The sequence below is a fragment of the Fundulus heteroclitus genome, chromosome 6 (genome assembly GCF_011125445.2).
Source record: "Fundulus heteroclitus isolate FHET01 chromosome 6, MU-UCD_Fhet_4.1, whole genome shotgun sequence".
NCBI lineage: Eukaryota > Metazoa > Chordata > Actinopteri > Cyprinodontiformes > Fundulidae > Fundulus > Fundulus heteroclitus.
Window position 1 is genome coordinate 10,844,061 of NC_046366.1, and position 22,223 is coordinate 10,866,283.

Here is a 22,223-nt window from a genome sequence, read left to right on the forward strand (position 1 = left end):
GTGTTGGTCTATCCCATAAATTCCTAATAAAATGTATAAAAGTTTGTTGTTGTAACGTGACAAAATGTGAACAAGTTCAGGGGTTCTGAACTAGATCTGGAACTGCAATTGCTTGCATTGCTTTCATGTAAAATTACATTTTTAAACAATTATCAGGTTAGTTTGTGCTTAGAATAATTCTCAAGAAACCCAAAACTTTCTGAAATGACCACTAGATGGGGCTAGAAATCCACAGCGGATGCTGTGCTGAAGCGCAGAGCTGCATTTAAGCCAAGAAAGAAGAATTTGTCAACAGAAGGAAGCAGGACTGAACGTGTGAGTAAAATTATGAGACGCTGATGTAAAAGTTATAATTCATAAAGTAAATTATTCAGTGAGGATCTGTCTAAATGCTGCGAGTGCCACTGTCGTTTAACCTTTCCTGATCGCTGAGCCAAATCTGTAGCTTTCTCTGGATCTGCTCTGAGGCAACATTCAGTGGTAACCTGCAGCTCCTTTAAAATCTGCCCCGTCCCTGGCAACAAGTCCCACTAATCTGATGACTTTTAGATCAGACAACATGACAGGACGGGAAAGCGACAACCTAAAGACAGACAGAGACAGATTAGATGGAGGGGTGGGTACACATATTTGCGTTTCTCTGAGGGCCCCGGAGTGTAAGAGAGATAAGGGACAGAGACAGATGAGTGGCGAAGAGCTGGGTGTCCATGGGGCAGTGAGTGATCGATCGCTGTACCTTGCCCTCCGTGTCACCTCAGGCACTAAGCGACCTTTAGGAAGCGCAAGCGTTGGTAATTACCCGTTTTGCGCACGCACACACACACACACACACACACACACACACACACACACACACACACACACACACACACACACACACAGGAACAGAATGCCAATGCTGAACTGTCCACAAGCTTGAAGGATGACAGGATGGGTACTTGACATAAAGTGGGGAGCACAAACACCGATTACGGGAAGCAACCTCGGCTGGGAGGTGTCTGATGAACATGAATATCGCCCATCCTTTTGAATAACACCGTCACTCGATGACCGCGGTCTTATTTTACGTAAATGGCAATAAAAAGTGACAAACAACACAGCGGCTTCTCGCTCAGCCGCACTCGGAAAGGTATAAACGTAAATGCAACAATCTCACTGTTCATATGAAGAACTGGATTTAAACCAGCGGGTCGATTGTTGATTAGCGCGTGACGTTTGTAGCAGGACGCTTATTTGCACAAACAGCAAACAACGGCATCGACGTGCAGAGCCATGCGAGCGCTAACGGCACATCATTAGAAGAGTTCTAACTAAACATAGAAGTTGCTCAGCGCATTCACATGAGGGTGGAACAAGCAAGCAGCATGCAGGATACAACATAATGTGGATTCTTGGGATTTCTTGAAGAGAAAAATTTGTAAAATGGCCAAAAAAATTAACTTTGAAAAAAAAAAAAGAATGAAACAAAAACTGCACCTCTTGTCTCATAGTGAAAACAAATGAATTGCCTTGACATCCTCAGAGGCGAGAGAAAGGCACGTGTGCATTTCTCATTTCTCCTCAGAGAAAACGAGGAACAAAATTCCTTTTTATGGTGGTGAAGTGGCTTGCAAAAGTATTCACACCCTGGTCCCTTATTCACATATAGTCAACTCCTTGTGATAAATTATCAATTAAATGTAGGTTTGGACTTTGACTAGGCCATTGTACCATACTGACATGCTTTGATCTGAACCACTGCAGGTCTGGCTGTAGGTTGAGGGTCATCTTGTTGAAGTGTCGCCCTCCACTTCAGTTAAAAGTCTTTGCAGCTTCTGACGGAGTTTCTTCCAGGATTACTGGGTATTTAGTTTCATCCATCTTCCCAATTCCTCTGACCAGCTTCCCCTTTTCTGTCAAAGAATAGTACCCCCACATCATGATGCTGCCACCATCATGTTTCAGAGTGAGGTCAGTGTGGAGTTCAGAGTTACCATGAGTTACCATGGACCTCTTGGCTGCTCCTTTATTTAATGTTGTCCCAATAATCAGTATATTAAATGTTGTTTTTCCTATGTGACAAAGTACAAAGAGTATAAATACTTTTGCAAGGTACTGCGGCTCAGGCACGATACACAGCCTACCGGACAGAGTTTGGAGGACGTTACTCACCATGCAGATGAGGCATTTGTACCGGTCTCCCCGCAGGATCTGCTTCTCCAGCTCTCGGATTCGGGCCTTCAGAGCCTCCATCGTGGTAGCTGTTGATTCTTCCTCTGTCACCCTGCCATAGAGGAAAACAAGGATTAGGTATCTGAATATAAATGAAGTCAGCTCATAACCGGAAGGGTTATTAATAATCATCTTTGCTTCTCAAAACTGTACATCTGGACATTTAGGTCTAGTCAAATCTGGACTGGTTTCTATTAAATATATCTTAAACCATAGTGTCTGAGCAGAGAAATATTTATTTTGTTATAGTGTAAAGTAACAATGGTCCAGCCGTACACATTTTCTGGACTTTTTTGTTACTCAAAACCTAAAATGTTCAGTAACTTGGGGAGAAGCTTTGGCTGTGATTTGATAACCCAAAGGAAATCATTTGTTAAAAAAACTTGAGTGAAATATTCTTTGGGTAAAAATCATTTATTTTTCCAAAATTTAACTATTTATCTTTTTGATAATAGAGTTAGGAAAACAGTTTGTAAACCTTTTTTTTCTTACTACATTCCACTTTTTCAAATTCTCTTTTTTCTATCTCATTCAGAGGTTGGTAATCAGGGTCAGTCGTTTTGGTGTTAAGGGCCAACAATGAGACAACTCAAAACACACGACTGGATGGTACTGCAGGTGGAGGCCTCAGGCATTTTTCCCTCCTCACTTTTTGCCTGCTTTTCAGAAATTTTGCGTTTGACCGGGGTCAGTGGTCGCTACTGGTGCCATGAGGCAAAACCTGGACCCAACAGAGTTTGCACAGAGAGTCCATCTCCACCAGGAGGCTCAATTGGCCAGAAGGTTTTTTGTGTCTCACAGTAGTCTCAAGAGCCAGGAGGAGCTTCCACGAGGCAGGCAGTTAGTCCAGTAGAGCTGGACAGGACAGTCAGAGACTCTTTAGCCATGATTAGGTATTGGGAGGTAGGGCTGAACAATTAATAGCATTTACAATATAATCACAATTTTAAAATACACAATTTCCAAATCGCAGAGGTCTGCAATTTTGGCTATATAGCAGGTAATGGATAAGACGCATCCTTTAGGTGTCGGTAATATGTTTAAAGTGGGTTTGCCTCCACATGGAAGCAAAGTTGCAGCAGTGAGATAATCTAATTTTATTATTTGTTTTAGAGTTTATATAATCATACTTTTTACCAGAAACTTTCAGGAATCTCACCATAGCATTAAGTACCGGTCACACTGTTTAATACATAGACTTGTTTGTAGGTTGCACTTTATATTCAACAAGGACTGATGTCCAACTCAAGTTATTCTTGAATAATAACCCTAACCCTGATTAATAAAAGCCATTAAGTTTCTTGTTATAAATAGTCCTTGTTTACAAACATCTTTATCTACAGGGAATTTTTGTTGCTTGTGGTTAATGCAGAGAAAATTAAAAAATGAAATCGCAATTATGGTTGAAATATATCACAATTCTGATTTTTGGCAGCATCGTACAGCCCTATCGGGAGGAAATGCCTACTCTCATTGTTAGAGCAGTGGGCCCTGGGTTCCTACTGGTACATGATCATGCCTGGCCTCATGTGGTAAGAGTATGCAGGCAGTTCCTGGAGGATGAAGGACCTGATGCCTCCATGCTCCCCTGCCCCAAATCCACCAGATCATCTCTGGGATGTCACGTTTAGGTTCATTTGATGCCACCGGGTCCTCAGTTTCACTTTCTCTATGATTTAGATTAACCCCCCCCTGTGGGTTGATAATTCACATTTTCATCAAATGATGTGGTGTTCTAAGATATTACACATTCCCTATCAGTATGGCTATCCAGCAGGATCATTTTTCAATTTGAGATCTGTTGAGTTTGTGTGTGTGTTTTTTTTTACATTGTGTGTGTAATATAGAGAGATATCCATTCATACATTACATCCCTACTCTTGCTCCCGTTGCGGTCCTCTACTCCATCCAGTTTCTCTTTCTTCCTGTCTATGAGCAGCCTCTGACTAATGTGTAGCATGATGCCAGAAAATGTGCATTTAACACTGTTCAACAGCATATGAAGCAGCCATAACCGAATCAATACAAACCACAAACGATGATGATATTCCGATGCAGCGAGCACAGAGCACACGAGCCGGCTGATGTTTATTACAGCCGTCCGTTCGCTCCCGGCTGAGATGCAGCGGCAGCATTTGTGTGTGTTCAAGGAGTGTGTGTATTTATGGTGATGTGGTCGTTTTGCAGCCTGATAGCTTGCTGATCTATGGTATTGATCTGGCAGGGGAAGGACAAGCAGGGAGAGGGGACAGTAAACCCAAGCAGTAAGTAGCTCTGTGTGTGGGGGGCCCCAAGATATGGCTCCATTTCCAACATCCGCGTACAGAGCAGAGGAAAAAACACTGAACAATTTCCTCTTTTTTCTTTTCAATAGTTTTAGGTCATTTATACTTCGACATATCAGCAATAAATAGCTAGTTAATATTACCAAGGTATAAAGAATATATAAAATGCTAGTTTCAAAACTATAAAAATTTGAATCATACTGTCCATTTTAATAAAGTGTTACAGCAAGTGCTGGAATTACCCCAGTTTTCTCCAGCTGTATGAGCATAGAATCATGTAGTGCTGTCCCTCCCCTACTAGTTTCTGTACACTGTTCGTCAGCTTGCTGAAAGAGAGCTCGGATATTTTTTCCTAAACTTACAGATAATATAAATGTTTCAAAATGCCTGCTAGCAATAAAAACTGACAGTCATGGTATGGGAACTAAAGGAGCACCACCCATTGCTCTTATTACGATAACACTGCTGTCAGAATACTGTCGTCGGTCTACTCGTTGGTTGGTAAGTGGTTTTAGATACTTTTTTCTTATAAATAATTTTATAAATGTCGGTTTTAAATAGAAGTGACATCATATTTTTTTTCAAGCTTAATATAAGAGAACCACCAACCACTAAAAATCCTTATTTAAGCTACACTTTCATTTTAAAGTGATTTATTTAAGGTTTGTGGAACAGCCTTAATAGTTCAGAAACTAAAAAGTAGAAGTTCCACAGGAAACAGAACAGAAAAGCTTAATTTATGGAGCTTGCGTTGTCGCAACATAAATAATTAAAAAATGGTTTTGTAAAATTATTTTTATTCGACACAACATGGCAATTCAAGAACTCCTTCCTAAAGTACTTCAAAATAAGAGTCTTCAACTTTAAAACAGGGTCTGTCCTAAACAACACAACCTCATAAATGTTTAGACTTATTTCACAAGACCTAGTTGTGCTGACATTGTGACTAAATATAGATTTGTGGGATAGAGAATTCACTTGATTAAAACGTTTTGTGTACCCTAGTACTGCGAGATCTCACGCCCCGAGATTATGTTACACGTCTTATAGTTGTAAAACATCAAAAATGAAAACAAAAAGATCTAATTTATTTCTTTTTTGCCATCATATAGATATAAAGAATATTTGAGCAACATTGGGTTGTTAAAGCAGGACGCTCAGGTGTTAAGACGACTGAACTGCTTCAAGCCAAAGGTCTACCTCAAGTACAGCAGGTTAGTATTAGGTCCTTTTCCGAAGCTGTATGAAGAGCAGACCTGATCCTCGCTGTAAACCCATCATCATCCCATGTCTATAAAAGACCCAGAATGACGTGCCACCACTGTGCCCTATAAACCGCTGTACCCTCTCCTCTTATTAGTGCTGAGCTTGTAAAAAGCCATTTAGCCTTGATTAGCCTGCCAGCTTATAAAACATTGCAGACCCAGGACGAAGCTGGACTAAAACTGTCCCTTGACGCTTCTATTAAATCCCTCTACAGCTCAGTCTGTCGCTGAACTATGCCGAAGGATAGTTTGTGTTGTCTCAAGTAATGTTAAGACAAAGATTTCGGAAAAAAAAGCAGTTCTTGATTTGCTTTTAACATTGCTCATTTTTTCTAAACATGTTTTCATCTCTGTAATAAATATTCATTAAGAATGCTTCAACAAAACAAATTGCTTTATCTTCCACCAGCGGAACAACATTCATCTTTCTTTGACCAGATGTGAGCAGGAAAGTAAAATGAAAAAGTAATGAAACACAGTCAGTGGACTTCACAAAAAAAAAAAAAAAGACGTCCAGAAGAAAATAATATGACTGAATCGGGCCAAGCAATAAAGAGACAGCTCTCTAAGGCTAAAAGGTAACCGCTCAACCAGCAAGATCCACATGTGAAAATCCTTAAATCCTTTGTGTATTTTTGCTGACTTAAACCAGCTCAGGACTGTTGAAACTTTTCGCCAAAATAGGCAAACTCATATCCCCGTGGGATACAGGTTGGGTAATTACAATCTGGATTATTTTAAACTGTAAAATCGCCCAGGAACAGAGATGAGTCATAAGTGGTCTAAACGGCTCTTCTTCCAGTGAGACAGCAGGGTTTACTGAAAAGGACGCTCATGTGGACACCAGCGATATTTCAGCTGCTTCATAAGGCGCCACAAAAATGTGCTCGCGCTATATTGTAAAACGATGTCCAATTATTAATACAAATGATAATACCAAATAATCACACTTGCCTGTCTCTGAAGATATGCTCTGAACTTCAAGGAGAGGCTGCACAATGAGTAATCAAATAAAGACAGAGGCTAAGCAAAAACAAAAGTGGCTGAAAGCTGCGAAAAGGCATTTTGGCTATGAGTCTGCAGATGAGCCATCTGAGGATGTAATGCAAAAAAGTGGAAACTACATTTTTGAGTATGCTTGTGTATATAGCCATCTCATCTATTAATGAGAGATTTCAGGACCTTGGAGAGGTAAAAGACAAATTCGGAGTGCTGCTCAACTTCCCTAACAAAAGAGGTTGCAAAACATTGGGGTTGGAAAACATTGATCCAGAGCAGGGGTTCCCAAACTTTTTTTAGCATGCGACCCCCAAAACAACAGTGCCAGAGACTAGCTACTCCATCTTCAAAAGTGGGAGTTTTTTTTTTTTTGTATTTTTATTATGAGAATAAAATAGTAAAATTACGAGAATGGAGTAATATTTTTGTAAGAACTCTTAGAAAAACATACAACCTTCCCCCTGGATTAAAACAAGCAATGTAGAGCATCTTGTAAAGTTATATCAGTTTCACAATTGAGGAAATGCTAAATCTTTTTATGACAGCAGCATCACATCATCTCCCCCACTTTTGGAACCCCTGACCTAGAGGCTGGATTTCTTAAACTTTGGCTCAACTTTATTTCCGTTCCACAGGTCCTTCAGCAGAGTGTGTGTGTGTGTGTGCAACTCTTTTTTTATGCGTTTCCATTTCAAGTCGTTCTCGTGGCAAAAAGCAAGCAAGATACCCAAGCAGAGACAGATAGATGGCTCTGCCTCTCCCCTATTTAGCGCTCTGTTCCCAGCGTCTGCGGGGCTATTTCTCATTTCATTAGTGTGGGGTGTGTGTGTATGTGTGTGTGTGTGTAGCGGGAGATCTCTACCATCCATCTCAATCAGCTCAATGTCTTCATCTGCTGTCTATCTACATTTTGGGCTCCCTCAGCTTCTGTCGCCACAACGGAACATCCAGCTGATAAAATTTAACACAAATTAATTTGAAATCCTCTTCTGGTAAACATTTTACCCTTAAATAAATCTCTCAAGTATGTGCTGCTGTAAACCCCTTTAGCGCATCATTCCGCTTTAGCCGAGGCCTTAACTACACACCATGATAAAACATTTAAGTCACTATTGATTTCTCCTGCTTTTTCCCCCCCGATGTGTGAGTGCGTGTAGCAAAAGTTAAGAGGCGGGGGTTCGGGGGAGCCTTGTAAACAGCTGAGAAGAATTGAGACAGAGGACAGAGAGGGATGAACGAGAGAAACGGGACCGGTATAGAAGGAAAGATGCACCACACTGTGGTGGAAGGCAAAATGCAGAGATGACGACTGGGCAGTGTGTGTATGAGCCCGTGTGTGTAAGGGATGGGGAGGGGGGAGGGGGGGTAGAAATCTAGCTTCATCACTTCCAAATTGAGGACAGATTCAATTATTTGCAGAAACCACATGGAAATCACTCCGCATTGTTCCAGCTGGAGCACCAAATTTGGCAGCAATCGCATTGGCGGCATTGGAGGGGCCATTTATCTTGGAGAGGAAAGAGCGTCTCAGGCGATGTGTGTGTGTGTGTGTGTGTATGAGAGAGAGAGGGAGAACTCATTTATCTTGCAGGGGAATGAGCAGGGGAACGAGGACGCCCCGGGAGGCGACCAGATCATTACCCATCTGGGATCAGAGACAGAGAGAGATTTCACTAACGCTACCTTGTGGAAAGCCACACACACACACACACGCACACACACACACACAATGTATCAATGTAACAAAAGGAGACAAATCTCATTTTCATTTGAGGATGGAAGGGCACAGGAGCTCCACAAATACGTGCATTTATAGCAAGCGAGGAGGAGTGAGGCAGGGAATTGTTCCAGCCAGGCACCTGACTGCTTGTTCCAATGCAATCATTCAGTACCGTGTTGGCCTCACCCTAAATGGATACTTAGATTAAAGCATGTTCTGCTCCAGGTGCACATCATGTGGCAACACACACTGACAACGGTACAACAAAAATGACAGAACATCATGTGGACAAAATTGATTGGAACAGAAAAGCGCTGACCCACGACAGTTAATTATTATAATTGTATGTATGTATGTGTGTATATATACACACATACACAGAGTTTCCTTCACTGTGTTAAAATGCTGGTGGACTGGCAGGCTTTAGGTGACCCCTCTGCCAGTTTATTTTATACATCAGTAACAGTGATACGAAAGAAACGATGTCAATCAATACTAGAAAAGTTATTATTAAAATATTTGATTAATCTATATAAACTGATGCATTCACATCAGCCCAAACTGACTCGTTTCTTCCCACAGCAGCACAGAGACACTCCCGTCTCCTCCCCGCAGCTGCACACGCACACCAGACCTACATGAAGAGCAGCAGCTGGGAGTTTTAAAGTCTGCTAACGTGGAGATTAACAGGCTTTGTCAGTTTTCTGGGGAAACCTGACCCCATCCAGAGTGAAACAAGACGCAAATGGAGGACATTTCAAAGATTGAAGCGGCAGTGGTGATAGAGCTGCTCTAGGAGGATGAGAAGCAGCTGCTAACTACGTTGCAGCCACATCTGATATCTGGTTCAGTCGCGCGATGGACACGTTCATTAGTCTGACGGTACATTACATCTATCTACACCAGAGTGCTCGAGACGGCTTACTTTCCTTCCGGTACCGGGGAGCTGGTCGGACCAGGTTTAAGCTCTCTGTATGGGACCCATGTCGCTACTACTGACAACGGCGCAAACATAGTTAGAGATGCTGAGATTGATAGATGGATGCTATTGCAGTGTTGCACCTGGCAATCAGTAAGTGTGCATATCTTAATGGAGTTACCTATGTACATAGATGTGATTGCTCCATAGTGTAATTATTAATTCATCTTTAAGCTATGTGCCCTGTCAGGGGAGTATGTGTAGTTGTATCTGCGTCTATTAAGATAATTTAGCTGTGACTATCCGGGTGAATTATATCGTCAATATAAGTGGCTGTAAAGTACCTGGGGGGCTGGGGCAAGTGTTATCGTCCATTTATCGTTATCGAGGTGAACTGCTCAATATTTCGCGATATTGATGTTATAAAATCTTTTGGAAAAATAGGGGGAAAAAAGGGAGTGTTTAAAAAGGATACTTTTCATCAACAGCGTTGTCTGCTAAGGTTGGCAGCTTTATGCAGCCTGGTTAAGCAACATAGAAACAAAGATAGTTTATATCATTCATAGGGATATACCATTACTCGGTCTGTTATTCAGTCAAGGCACCCTCATATAGACTTAGAATCCTAAGTCAGATAAAGGCAAGGTATCTGTTCAGTATCTGAAAATAATTATTTACCAGAAGTGACGTTTGTAATTGTAAATGTGTTGTAAATGTGTTGCTGAAGTTCATAGTTTCACTATTTGCACTTAATATCAGAGTAGCTGCACGTTCTAGGGTAACAAACAGGCAACAAATTGATCTCTCCACCTAACACTCACTTTGCTCTGACAGTGGACGTTATAATCTATACACTTTGAGCCTTTCAGTTCGTTCACCAATTATCCAACCTGCAGATATTTAATATGGAAAACATGCACACCCACAGTGCTGATTCATTTAAATAATCTATTGTATCGAATTGCCTCCAAGGCTGAAGGGGTGTGTAAGTTAAAGCTGGGACGACCATACTTAAATGCTAACAACTGAGGGAATATAATGGCGCACAAAAGTAATCGTAGAGTTTAAGATTTCGCACATTTTGTTAAGTTACAACCACCAAAAAAAAAAAAAAAAAACACACTTTATTTGGTTTTGTTTTAGGTGACATTCCAACACAAAATACTAGGATATATCTCTACCAGCTTCCTATATCTAGCAAATTACGTTTATAGCCACACCTCAAATGTTGCAACTTATCTGCTGTGGGATTTAGGTGTTGACTCTAACAGGACCATTCAAAAACACACATTTGCTTTAATCTAAAGCACTCTATTGTAACAGGGGATTTTAAGTTTCGGGTCATTGTCTAGCTGGAAAGTGAATCATCCAGCAAGACTCAAGTCTTTTGGAGCCTCCAACAGGTTTCCCTCCAGAAGTCCCACAGCATGATGCTGCCACTATGATGTTTAATTGCGGGGAAAGTGCAATAAGGGTGATGTGAAATGATAATTTCACATGATTACTTTTTATTCATAGCCAAACATAACACATTTTGGTCTCCTTTGATCAGAGGACCTTATTTCACACGTTTGTGGTGTCCTCTGATCTGTTTGAGGCAAAGTGCAAACAGTTTCTATACCTTTCTTCCAATATTGCAATGAGACAAACGGTCAAGGGTAGACCATATTTTGCAACCTGCTGTTTTTTTAATTTTCGCTTGCACTCTATGCCCCTTTCACCCTGCTGCTGTGACAACTCTATTTGCCCCTTAGGGGTGAATAAAATCTGTTCAGGTAAATGGGAAGAGGGTAATTATTCAGAAAGAGTCCTGCCTTTAAATTTTGCTCGCCGCTGACTACATTTTTAGATGTTCCCATGTTTGATTATTATCGTTTCACCTACTTTTCAATCTCGCTGTTTTTACAGGTACGGGGAGCATTCGAGGAAGAGGAGGAGGATGATGAAGGAGTGCTGGGGTCTGTCTTGCTGCTCTCCCCATTGCTCGTAGAAGGCATCTCTGTAACCAAGAAGGACCCAACAGTTAATTGTGAACGTATTCCTATGGCAGCGTATTTAGAAGTACTTCTCTTATTTTAACGTACTTGGCTAGCCGCTGGTCTACACTCCAGCATGCACAGTATATGAAAGGATATTGTCATTTTTTGCTTTACTTACCATCGTTTGCCCACTTGGAGAACTCCGGCGTTATTCTGTTGGAAGGCATCCCGCCGCTGCAACAAAGTAGCACAACCATCGTTATGTCTAATGTCGCAGGGGTGCGTTCCATTGTGCAAACCGTACAGCATTTGGGCAGGAGTTCTGCTCAGGACTTCGTACTTGAGCACAGCGCCTCGTAGTGCCTCCCTCTCCCGGGCTTCTCCTTGGTCCTCTCCGGCACCGGAGCAGGGGATGATGTCGGCCTCGGTGTACTGGGCCTTTCCGTACTCCAACGTGTCGTCTCCGTCCACGTCGAGGTCAGCGTCGCTATCTGCCGTGCTCTCCTTGATGCTGCATGTCGCAAATCCTGTTCCTGCGGAGAGAGAAGTAACTTTTTTTTACACCTTCACCGAGCATATTGGACAAAGCTGCCGTTTAGCACTGGTGCACATGAGAGTGTCTCAAGCATTTATGTACTTTAACGAAAAGACTCGACCGGATGATTTAATCTCACATCAGAAACTCTAAAAACATAAATTTTTACACACAGACTACAAATCTGAAAAAAAAATAAAAATAACCGTAAGCTCAACGGCAACGCTTATTTTTAAACCCTCAGCATAAACCATATATCCTTTCATGTAGCATAAAGTTTATGTTAAACTTAGAATTCACTGCAAATCAACTTAAAGACTTTTAGAAAGCCCGGTGACAGCAGAGGAAAACAGCGAGGTGTGGTCAGAGAGATGGTGTGAAGTGATGAAGACTGACACGTTACCCATAAATCTTTGAGAAAGAGAGCAGGGGTGTGTGTGTGTGTGTGTTTGAATGGCACCTTTATAAACCAAGTGATGAACGCTCAGACAAACCCTTACCGCTGCCTGACTGCTCCCTTCAGCTCTACTTAACCACCAAGCTGGCTGTGTGTCCGTCACTTCCAGGTGTCTTTTTCGTGTTTGTTTAAGACTGTCTGTCCCTCTGTCACTTAGGTCTATCTCGCCAACCCTTTCTACCCTCTGTGTGTGTGTGTGTGTGTGTGTGTGTGTGGATGCGTGACTATGAGCCTGTCCACTTGTCACTTAAACCCGGTCCATCTGCAGCACAAAGGTAGCTGGGGGTGTGTTTGTGCTCAGATGTGTATATAACTCAGACCCTTACCATTTGGGGTGAGGGGGTGGGGGTGCATGTGTGTGTTGTGACTGAAGCCGTCTGTGTGTGTCAGCCAGTGACAGTCCTGACAGCCATCTTATTTACACCTATTCCAATTTCTACAAGCTCTCAGGTGGACTAGTGGGCTGCCTAGGAAGTGTCTGTGGGGGGACCAGACGCAGCTGACACCCGTCCTGTTTAACCCGCCTGTCCCTGTGTGCGACTCCCAACACTAGACTTCCTAGAACAGTTGCTATCAGTGAACAACTGCATCTCACTCCACTCCGGGCTCTTTGTCAGAGAGCAACACAGTCCGTCTGGGCAAGCTTTCTATAATACAACAGTCAGATTCCTCTCCCATGTAACTATGTAATTTTACAATTACGTGCCAGTGTAAATCTAGAATAACATGGGGGTTAAACAGAGCTTATCACATGAATGTCAACCCACTTACAAATGCAGTCACGTGAAAGGAGGAGGGAGCCTGGCCTGTCTGAACCTGAGTCGTTTAGTTGGGTGTTCTCCTGACTGCTGAAGTCAGAGTGAACACCAAGGTGAGATCAAAAGAGCTGCCTGAGGCCCCCAGAAATAAAGATAGCAGCAGCGTCTAGGTCTGGTAAAGTACGGAGAATCGTTCATGAGAGGAGGACATTTAAAAACGACCAGCAACGTGTCCAGGCCTGGCTAACCGAGCAAGCTCACCCTGAAGATCCAGGGACCTCCAGCAGGCTCATGCTACTGTTATTATGATCAAAGAGAGGCTGTCCATGTTTAAGTTTCACAGAAGCTGTGCAAGGAGGAAAACGTTGCTATCTAAGAAAAACACGAAATTCAGACAAAAGTTTGTCATTGAAAACATAGACAAAGACGTATAAAATTAAAATATTTAGACACCAGAACGGAGGACGTGTTTAACATAAACCAAAACTCCTTCTGAGACAAACCTCATACAAACTATGAAGCATGGTGATGGGAGTGTCATGGTTTCAGGGCTGGCCACCTCATTCTCACAGAATTCAATTCAATTTTCAATTTTATTTATATAGCGCCAAATCATGAAACATGTCATCTCAAGGCACTTTACAAAGTCAAGTTCAATCATATTATACAGATTGGGTCAGATTATACAGATTGGTCAAAAATGTCCTATATAAGGAAACCAGTTGATTGCTTCAAAGTCCCGACAAGCAGCAGTCACTCCTGGGGAACCGTAGAGCCACAGGGAGAGTCATCTGCATTGTACATGGCTTTGCTGCAATCCCTCATACTGAGCAAGCATGAAGCGACAGTGGGAAGAAAAACCACCCATTAACGGGAAGGAAAAACCTCCGGCAGAACCGGGCTCAGTATGAACGGTCATCTGCCTCGACCGACTGGGGTTACAGAAGACAGAGCAGAGACACAACAAGAGAAACAAACAAGCACAGAAGCACACATTGATCTAGTAATCTGTTCTACATTAGATGGTAATAGCGGGTGAGCCGTCTTCTCTGGATGATGTCACAGTTAACAGAACGCCAGACCAGGTGTACCTACTATGAAGAAAAAGAGAGAGAGCAAAAAGTTAAAAGCTGAAATGACGACAGTCATTTCAATGTAATACAATGCAAAACTGGAGAACAGTAGACTGAAGAACAGTAGAAATCAGTAGAGTGAGAAAATTAGACCCTGATGTCCTCCAGCAGCCTAGGCCTATCACAGCACAACTATAGAGATAGCTCAGGGTATGAGCCACTCTAACTATAAGCTTTGTCAAAAAGGAAAGTTTTAACATTAGTCTTAAAAATAGATAGGGTGTCTGCCTCACGGACCAAAACTGGGAGTTGGTTCCACAGGAGAGGAGCCTGATAGCTAAAGGATCTGCCTCCCATTCTACTTTTAGAGACTCTAGGAATCCACTATGAATTCTCTATCTGAAACTGCTTGAGGACAATGTGAGTAATCTGTAACAAAAAAACTGAAACAGAACTGGGAGGGGTCAAAGCCCAGATCTGGATGATTTTGAGATGCTGTGGGGTGAAAAGGGCGGCATCTTGAAGTCGGGCAAACCTTCCCAGACTGACGTCAGAGACTGGAACTGGGTTACAAGAAGAGAGTTATTGTAGGGCTGGGCGATTCATCGGATATTGACCTTGATTACGATTTGGGTTTTCAACGATCAGAAGAATATAATGATCAATTTGTGTCCCTTCTTAGTTGACTCTCTTGCTGTTATGTGTTGTGAATCCAGTGCTGCTGCCTGCGTGCCCACTAAGCTGTAGACTCCCCCCACAGACCCAACCAGTTTCATTTCCTTCAGCACAAGATATAAACACTTCAGGAGCAAGACTGAAAAGTTGAGCAAGGCTAAAGACATCAGGATAATGGCCAAGAAAAGAGAGCCGTTGGTAGAAGACAAAGATAAAGCCATTTACCTGTATCAGCCGTGAGGTGCCCCCTTAAAATTATGATATTCTCTATGCTCATTTCTTGTCTCTAATATAGGATGAACCCAAGGTATTTTTCTTTTGTAAGAGTCAACATAAAAGCAAGATTCTGACTCTTGATCCTTGTTGGACACGGACTGCTTTGAAAATATCAAAGCAATAAAATTTCTGATACACAACAGCGCGATTTGAAATGCTGCCGTCATGTGTTGGGTCTTCACCGCGGTGGCGATGAAAGCCATTAGTCGCTGTTGTTGGTCGCATCCAATGGCTATTTATCTTTATTTGTCAAATTTTTGTCAAATTTTTTCAAAAATATTTGAAATCCTAAAGAAAATATTGTTTAACATCCATTCAATAAACTTGTGTTATCAAAGCGGATGAATAATCTTGTTAAATAATCGAGATCTCATTTTCAATCAAAAATAATCGTGATTATAGTTTTTGCAATAACCAAGGAAGACTTAGTCATTGAAGGTATTTCTCCTATAGGGGTTAACACTATTAGGCAGTAGGGTGCCCTAATTCCAGTGTACGCTATTAAACATTTTGATTAATATATTAAGAGTTAAGTATTCTTGTGTAGTTAAATCACTTCTTGTCAGAAATTCATCAAACAAATCTCCATTTAAACTTCTTGCACCTTTATAGCGTGCATCTGAATTTGCTTTGTGTCTTTTCTTCAAGGATTAATGTCCCAATTTTCCTCCAATAATAAAACAATTATGAAACTCAGCTGACCTATGAAGGTTTCTTAGAAAAAGGAAAGGCGAACGCTTCAGAACCCACGGAGCATCTATATAACTATAAGAAATAAATAAGCGGGTCCCCAGACATTTGTAACTGTCTTGTTAAATATGATCCCGCTCCATAATCTAAGTACCTGCACTCGTACTGTAAGCTGAATGCCTCCTGAGCCGATCTGAGTCAACGCACACGCACCCATGTGTTCACGGCGAGGGTTGGTGTGGCCTGTTTGCTCTGAATGTGTGTGATCCCTGTTCTTCTATCTGTTCCTCTAAGCAGTCTTGGCAGGCCAATCTAATCTGGCCAGGGAAAGGTCAGCCACACTCTAACTGCCTTTCACTCACATTATGTATCAACACCCCCACCGCTGCCTTTACCTCGCCTTTTTCTTTACTCGCCTTATTTTCTACCTTTTTGCCCAAACGATCGTCGATTAGCTCTTTTTTTTTTAAAAACTTCTCTCACGTATAAATTAAATTTTTTTATAAATGTTGCCGTTCATTTCCTTTGGTCTAGATCTGCTTTTTCTCTCCCCGATACTCTCGATAGCATTTTGCGCATCTTAAACGGCGTGCTAGTTCCCTACCACATAATCTAAATCAATAATACACATCTATACTTCCTCCTACACGGCGGTCCTTGGTCTGTCTCATTAGCACGTTTCCTCCTCTGTGTTATATGGTACATAACAGCAATAAAAGAGACCCTCAATTAACATATATGTCAACACAACAAGACTACAAGCTCCAGATCTGAGCGGGCGGCCAGGATCAAAGGCCTCGTCGGGCCGACCGGCGGCTCGCCTCAGCCAATCGAATGACCCCGGTAACATCTTGTTTCCATAGCAATTATCGGGACCCCCTAAGAGGCCGAGAGGAGGCATGTCAAAGGTGATCACACTATCTTCCTGCCATTTACAGGTCAGAGAGAGAGAGAGAGAGAGAGAGAGAGAGAGAAGGAGAGGAGAGGGAGCCAGACACAAAGACATGAGACGGCCATCTTTGAAGTTCATGTACAAAGAGGAGATTTCTCCTCTTCTCAATCCTTCTGGGCCATCTCAACCAGCAATAATCCCCCTCCTCTCCTCACGGGTCTCTCAGGACAGCCTGATATCACACCTCAGGATCTGTCTGCTGCAGCGCTGCTTCCCTCTAACAATGTATTGGAGCCATTTTCCTATTTCATTCATTTTAAATCAGAAAACATTTGCTAAAAAAGGTGAATAAATGAAAGTCTTTATAAAGGACCAGATAACTTGTTTATTACTGTGCCGCCTTTATTGATAGAACCTTACCAGAACTAGTATAACTAGTTCACTGAGGTGGTGTTTCCGGTCTGAAACCTCTTTCTGTTTCCTTTTGGTCATCAATTCTTCATAAAAACTTCAGGCTTCAAAGCAGCTCTAATATTAATTGTGTTGCCATGGTTCAAAATATGCTGATTAAAGGAAAATCTGAGTGATACATTTTGATGGCTGTCATCGTAATCTCTACTGTCAAAGTGGTTAAAGTGATCCAACATGAAAATGAAAAGTTACTTATTGAATTGGACCAGTCAGAGGTGGGGAAGGGGTAATACTGATTGTTGCAGCAACCAAATAAAAATGGTACAACTGAAGATTGTTTAAAATAGATTATTCTGGCAACACAGCTGAAATATGTTTTCAGGGTTTTGCTCCTCCATTTTTTAATCAATTTTTTAACTGACGACAAAATGGAGTCAGACATCTCTGGGATTGTGCACTTGTTCCCAAATCTTTCAAGCAACAGGGTGCAGACACCATAACTGGCTGAACCCTGCAGGCAACGCCGCGCCAAGGCGCTCCATTTTCAAGTTTCACAATGTTATTTCCTCTCTTCGTTTTACTGGATTTCTTAGAACTAGCTACTTTTAAGGCAAACATTGTTTGAAGTTCAACATAAAAGATTAGAGTCTGGAAATTTCCCGGACTTCACTATAGACCCCAGAAAGGAGTCTCATACATTTATTTTATCTCCATGTAGTTTGTTTGCTTTATGAACAATCAAAGAATACTGACACATAAATGTATGCTATTATAATTCTTGGGAAATTTCAGACAGAACACCATCCCTGCTCCTCATCATAGATGTTACATTTTTTTGTACTTTGAAAGTATTGAAATTAAATGATGCTTCTGTTATATATCAAGTAATGTGTAAACCTAAAAAACAACTATTTTAGTTTCTATTTAGTTTAGAAATCTTTACTTTTTTCTACTTTCTGAGGTTTGAAGGCCCATTCTGTTCTTTTCATACATCTATGATGACTCCATATGTCACAGCTCCTGTGTCTGCAGCCAGAACACGTTCATGTTTTGAGATGTCAAGACCTCTATTAACGTTACAGGTGTAAGCGTTCAGTATGAGGCCTTAGGCTCGGCTCACAGATGTTTACTGCTATACTATTATTCCAAGCATTAGTCTTAAAATTACTCGTTCACAAGTGCTTAATGGTTATAGAAAGATATTTTCTAATCATTTAATCTAAATACATAAAATATTTAAGGTAGTGTTTGATTTAAAAAAAAACTCAATATAACAAGAAAAGAAAAAACTTAACATTTTGTTATCAGTGTTAAATTTGGCTCCCGTATTGATGTGACAATTAAAGGAAAATCTCCTAATCCATCATAACTTCACTGAAATCTGTCCCCTTCACAGAAACGCTTTAAAGTGTCCAGTAATAGAAAGTTAGAGAGTAAAAGCTGGCCACTTTGCAGCTTACAGAGACAGAGAGCTTTCTTTATCTATCTGGTGGTCTATCTGGGCTGTACGCCTTCTTTCAACCTGCCTGAGCCGCTCTGAGACGCAGGGAAGTCTTCACTCACACACACTTGAATCATAAACGGATCTTGTTCGATTCCCCCCCTCCCTCTCTTTCTTCCCTGTGCTCTCAAAGGGAGGGAAGGATGGAGGTGCTTCACAGAGAAATAGGCCCCCTCTTCATCTTGCCAGCTGAGGAGACCCCCCTGCCTTCCCCCCAACACACACACACCGATACGTCTCTATATCCGTTTAGCCGGTCAGAAGCTCCAGAGAGCCTGCTGGATGCAGCTGTGTGTTAGAACCACTGAGCGGCTTTCAAGACAAAATCCACCTTCTGAGCCGTCTGCCAGGATGGATGAATGAGTGTGCGCGCGTGTGTGTGAGAGTACGTTTCAAGTTGCTCTCCCCAGGCCACCTCAGTTATCTGCGTCACATCACAAGGTTCCCTATTAGAGCGCGACAGAAGGGTCCAGGCTGTGGCGGCTCGTTTTAACAATGTGAAAGGTAGACAGACGGATGGAGGGAGGGCGCGCCTGGGAGATGGATGAAGAGGGGCTGAATCCACCTCCTGCCCTAAGTGCCTCACTTTGTGGTGTTTTAGTTGAGACTTTAGGATTGATCTGTCTTGTCTCCTCTTGGCAAGCAGAGGAGAAAAGGCAGCCAGGTGAGAATCAGCATGTGTGGTTAACAACAGATCGAACATAGAGAGAGACACATGAAAGCAGAGATGACGAGTCTGCAGCTCCGCCGGCCCAGATCGCCACGCTTTACCTCAAACTGGCTCTATGAGACTTATTTACATTAGGTCATTACTTTAGATAGAAAGAACTAAAGAAATTGTTTTGTGAAGAACTTAAAGGTATCTTTTCAGATGTTATGATCAGGGTTCTCGCCAGCGCATTTCAGAATAATGGACCGTTACACTGAACGTTGTCAAAGTCCAGTGTAACGCTGAAATTAGACCGCTACGCAATTTTTTTATGACCGTAACAGTCAGTACGACACGGATGTTTGAGAGCAACATAGAAAAGTCAATAAAGCTGTGGAACGTGCATCAGCGCAGCTATAAACCTCCCAAACAACAATAGCTAACACTAGCTTTTATCAGCTTGAAGAACATCCCCCTTCGAACTTCACTACGCAACGCTTCGTTGTATGAATGCTTCTAGAGAAGTAGGGGAATGACACACCAGCGCATGCACCCCCGCCAGCCATCCACCGTTACGCTTAAAACAAATCCTGGTGAGGACCCTGATGACGTCACACGTCTCTCCGTGTTGTTCTTCAGACTCTTGTTTACATAGCCGGGCCGGCCGCACATGCACGTGAACAGCTGCCTCTCTGGGCTTAGCCCCTCCCTGCCAGTAAAATGCCATCGCCAGGCACAAAATGGCAGAGAGAACGCCCAGCGGATCCACATGCTCTCTTGCTAACAGCAATATAAAGTTATGAGTTATTTCTTCACTAGAAATGTTCCTCTAAAAAGGTGCTGTTTTGCTGTTTTTTCGTCCTTTGCAAATATGCACAGACGAGGCGACAGGTGAGAAGGGGCGACTCCGACTTGCAGCTGGAGTGGAGGTAGAGAGAGGCATGGCTTAAGACACATCTGCATTTGGTCTACAGACAGTGCAACTGCATGAATGTTACTCAGACCATTCCTTAGGCCTTTTTGTTTAAATGTTAGGAGAAAGTGTCGGAACTATAAAGTCTGGAGATATTTCAGGTTACAAAAGAGACAAAGTCCCTAGAGGACTGCCAATCCTTATTCAGATGTTTTTAAACTGCAGCTTGCACCCTTTGAGCATCAGACTGCAGGATTTACAGAAGCAGACATTTATGGTAATTCTTTGTATGTTAACTAGTCATCCTTGTGTTAATTTATTAAGAGCAGGAAAATAATATATGTGCCATAAGCATTAGGAGTAATTCATAACTTGATGTTTTGTACTGTGATACGGCTGTATGTTCCACTCAGGTTACCGTTCTAATCTGATCCTTGACCATGTCTATACACAGGATGGGAATCTGTGGATTTCACTAAATGTGCATTTTGTTTTTTCATCAAGGGAATTGCTCTGATCTTTACAAGCCAACAAAAAAGGTATAAAGAAGCTCTACTATAGTTGGCCATCATAAAAAGACAACCCTTTCTAGAAATAAGCAAAACTAATATAAAAATAAAGAATTTATGGAATTTCCAGAGACCAACAAAAGCAGAGGGCCACAGTGAGTTAAGTGCTGGCACACAAGGTGAGTTGTGTCCCTGAGCTGCTGCTGCTGCTGCTGCTGCTGCTGCTGTGCTCCCCAATGACCAGCTCTGCTATCCGGCTCTATAATTGCATTTCTGGGCACACACACGAAGCGGTGACCAGCGGGTCAATTGCCCAGCTAAATGTGTTTTCCTTCCTTTGGCGCAGACGGCAGTGTGGGGTTCAGCCGGGCCGAGCTGGGCTGACCCCGGGGCCAGGCTGCGCTGCCACCAGACCACAGGTACCATTACCGCTCGCTGGTCACATTCGACACTGGCCTCAGAGAGCTAACGGTGTTCACGATAGACAGCGGCGTGGCGAATGATGGATGAGCAGGCAAACAAAGGAGGAGACAGACAGTAGAGAACGGAGGAGAGAACAAACTGCTGGAACCGGCTGTGACGCCGCAGCTCAGAGAGGTCAGTCAGTCGCCCCAGAAGCACACGAGCAGACACCTATACCACCAGACAGCACACGCTTCTTCAGCACACCGACAACATGTCTCAGTTAGTGGGAAACGCCACCGACAAGCAAGCGCACCAGATGTGTTTGTACCTCTGAAGCCTCCCTCCAGCAAGGCTGTGGCTCGGATCCTTTTCTGCCCCGCCCATTCGTACTCGTCAAAGCCCCGCCCGTTTTCTCCGTCCATGTCCGCAGAGTCTTCGTCGGCCAAAGCCCCCTCGCGCTGGCACGCAAAAAACACACAAAGGAGGAAGGATTTAAAAACAAGTAGGAATGACCGAAAGGCATTTTCTTAACCCTGAATTTTTTTTTTTTTTTTAAAAGAAGCATTTTATAGACTCAAATTTTAAGGATATGATTTGGTGACCGACAAGACATCCATACAAGCTTTACTTCTACTTGACTACGCAGCTTGGTTGAAGCTTCTCCACCTCTACTGCTCCGTAGAACAAAATTTCTTGCTGGCTGTTTCTTTTTTAAGCTCAAACACTAAACGGTCACAATTAAGATCAACCTTTACAATTGTAGTTTACACACACACACACACACACACACACACACACACACACACACACACACACACTTGACATCTGCTGCTGAAACTCAGAACACAAATGCATCTACACGCATTTAAACTACCCAAATGTTGTATATTTTTTACGAGAAACCTTTTTCACAAATTCTAATGTACAATGCGTTGCAAAAGTATTCCCACCCCTCTAACGTCTTCACATCGACACAGGTTACAACCTCATACTCGAGCGTGTTGCTTTGAGTGGCAGACCCACACAAAGCAGTTAACTGTGAAAACAAAATGGATATTGTTTGCCTTTTTTTTTATCCATATAAAAACATGAAACATTTGG

General features: G+C 42.4%; 1 protein-coding gene across 8 annotated transcripts in view; it reads right to left on the reverse strand.

Annotated features, from left to right (window-relative positions):
* rnf220a (ring finger protein 220a) overlaps positions 1-22,223 on the reverse strand; it is a 193,576-nt gene that overhangs the window by 9,052 nt on the left and 162,301 nt on the right. For all 8 annotated transcript variants that reach the window (XM_036138031.1, XM_021323910.2, XM_021323911.2 and 5 more), the window contains 5 exons: positions 21,451-21,580; positions 11,719-11,911; positions 11,557-11,612; positions 11,284-11,398; positions 2,152-2,263 (listed from right to left, as the gene is read on the reverse strand). In XM_036138031.1, the coding sequence (XP_035993924.1) occupies positions 2,152-2,263; positions 11,284-11,398; positions 11,557-11,612; positions 11,719-11,911; positions 21,451-21,580 (606 nt within the window). The remainder of the gene's footprint in view (positions 1-2,151; positions 2,264-11,283; positions 11,399-11,556; positions 11,613-11,718; positions 11,912-21,450; positions 21,581-22,223) is intronic.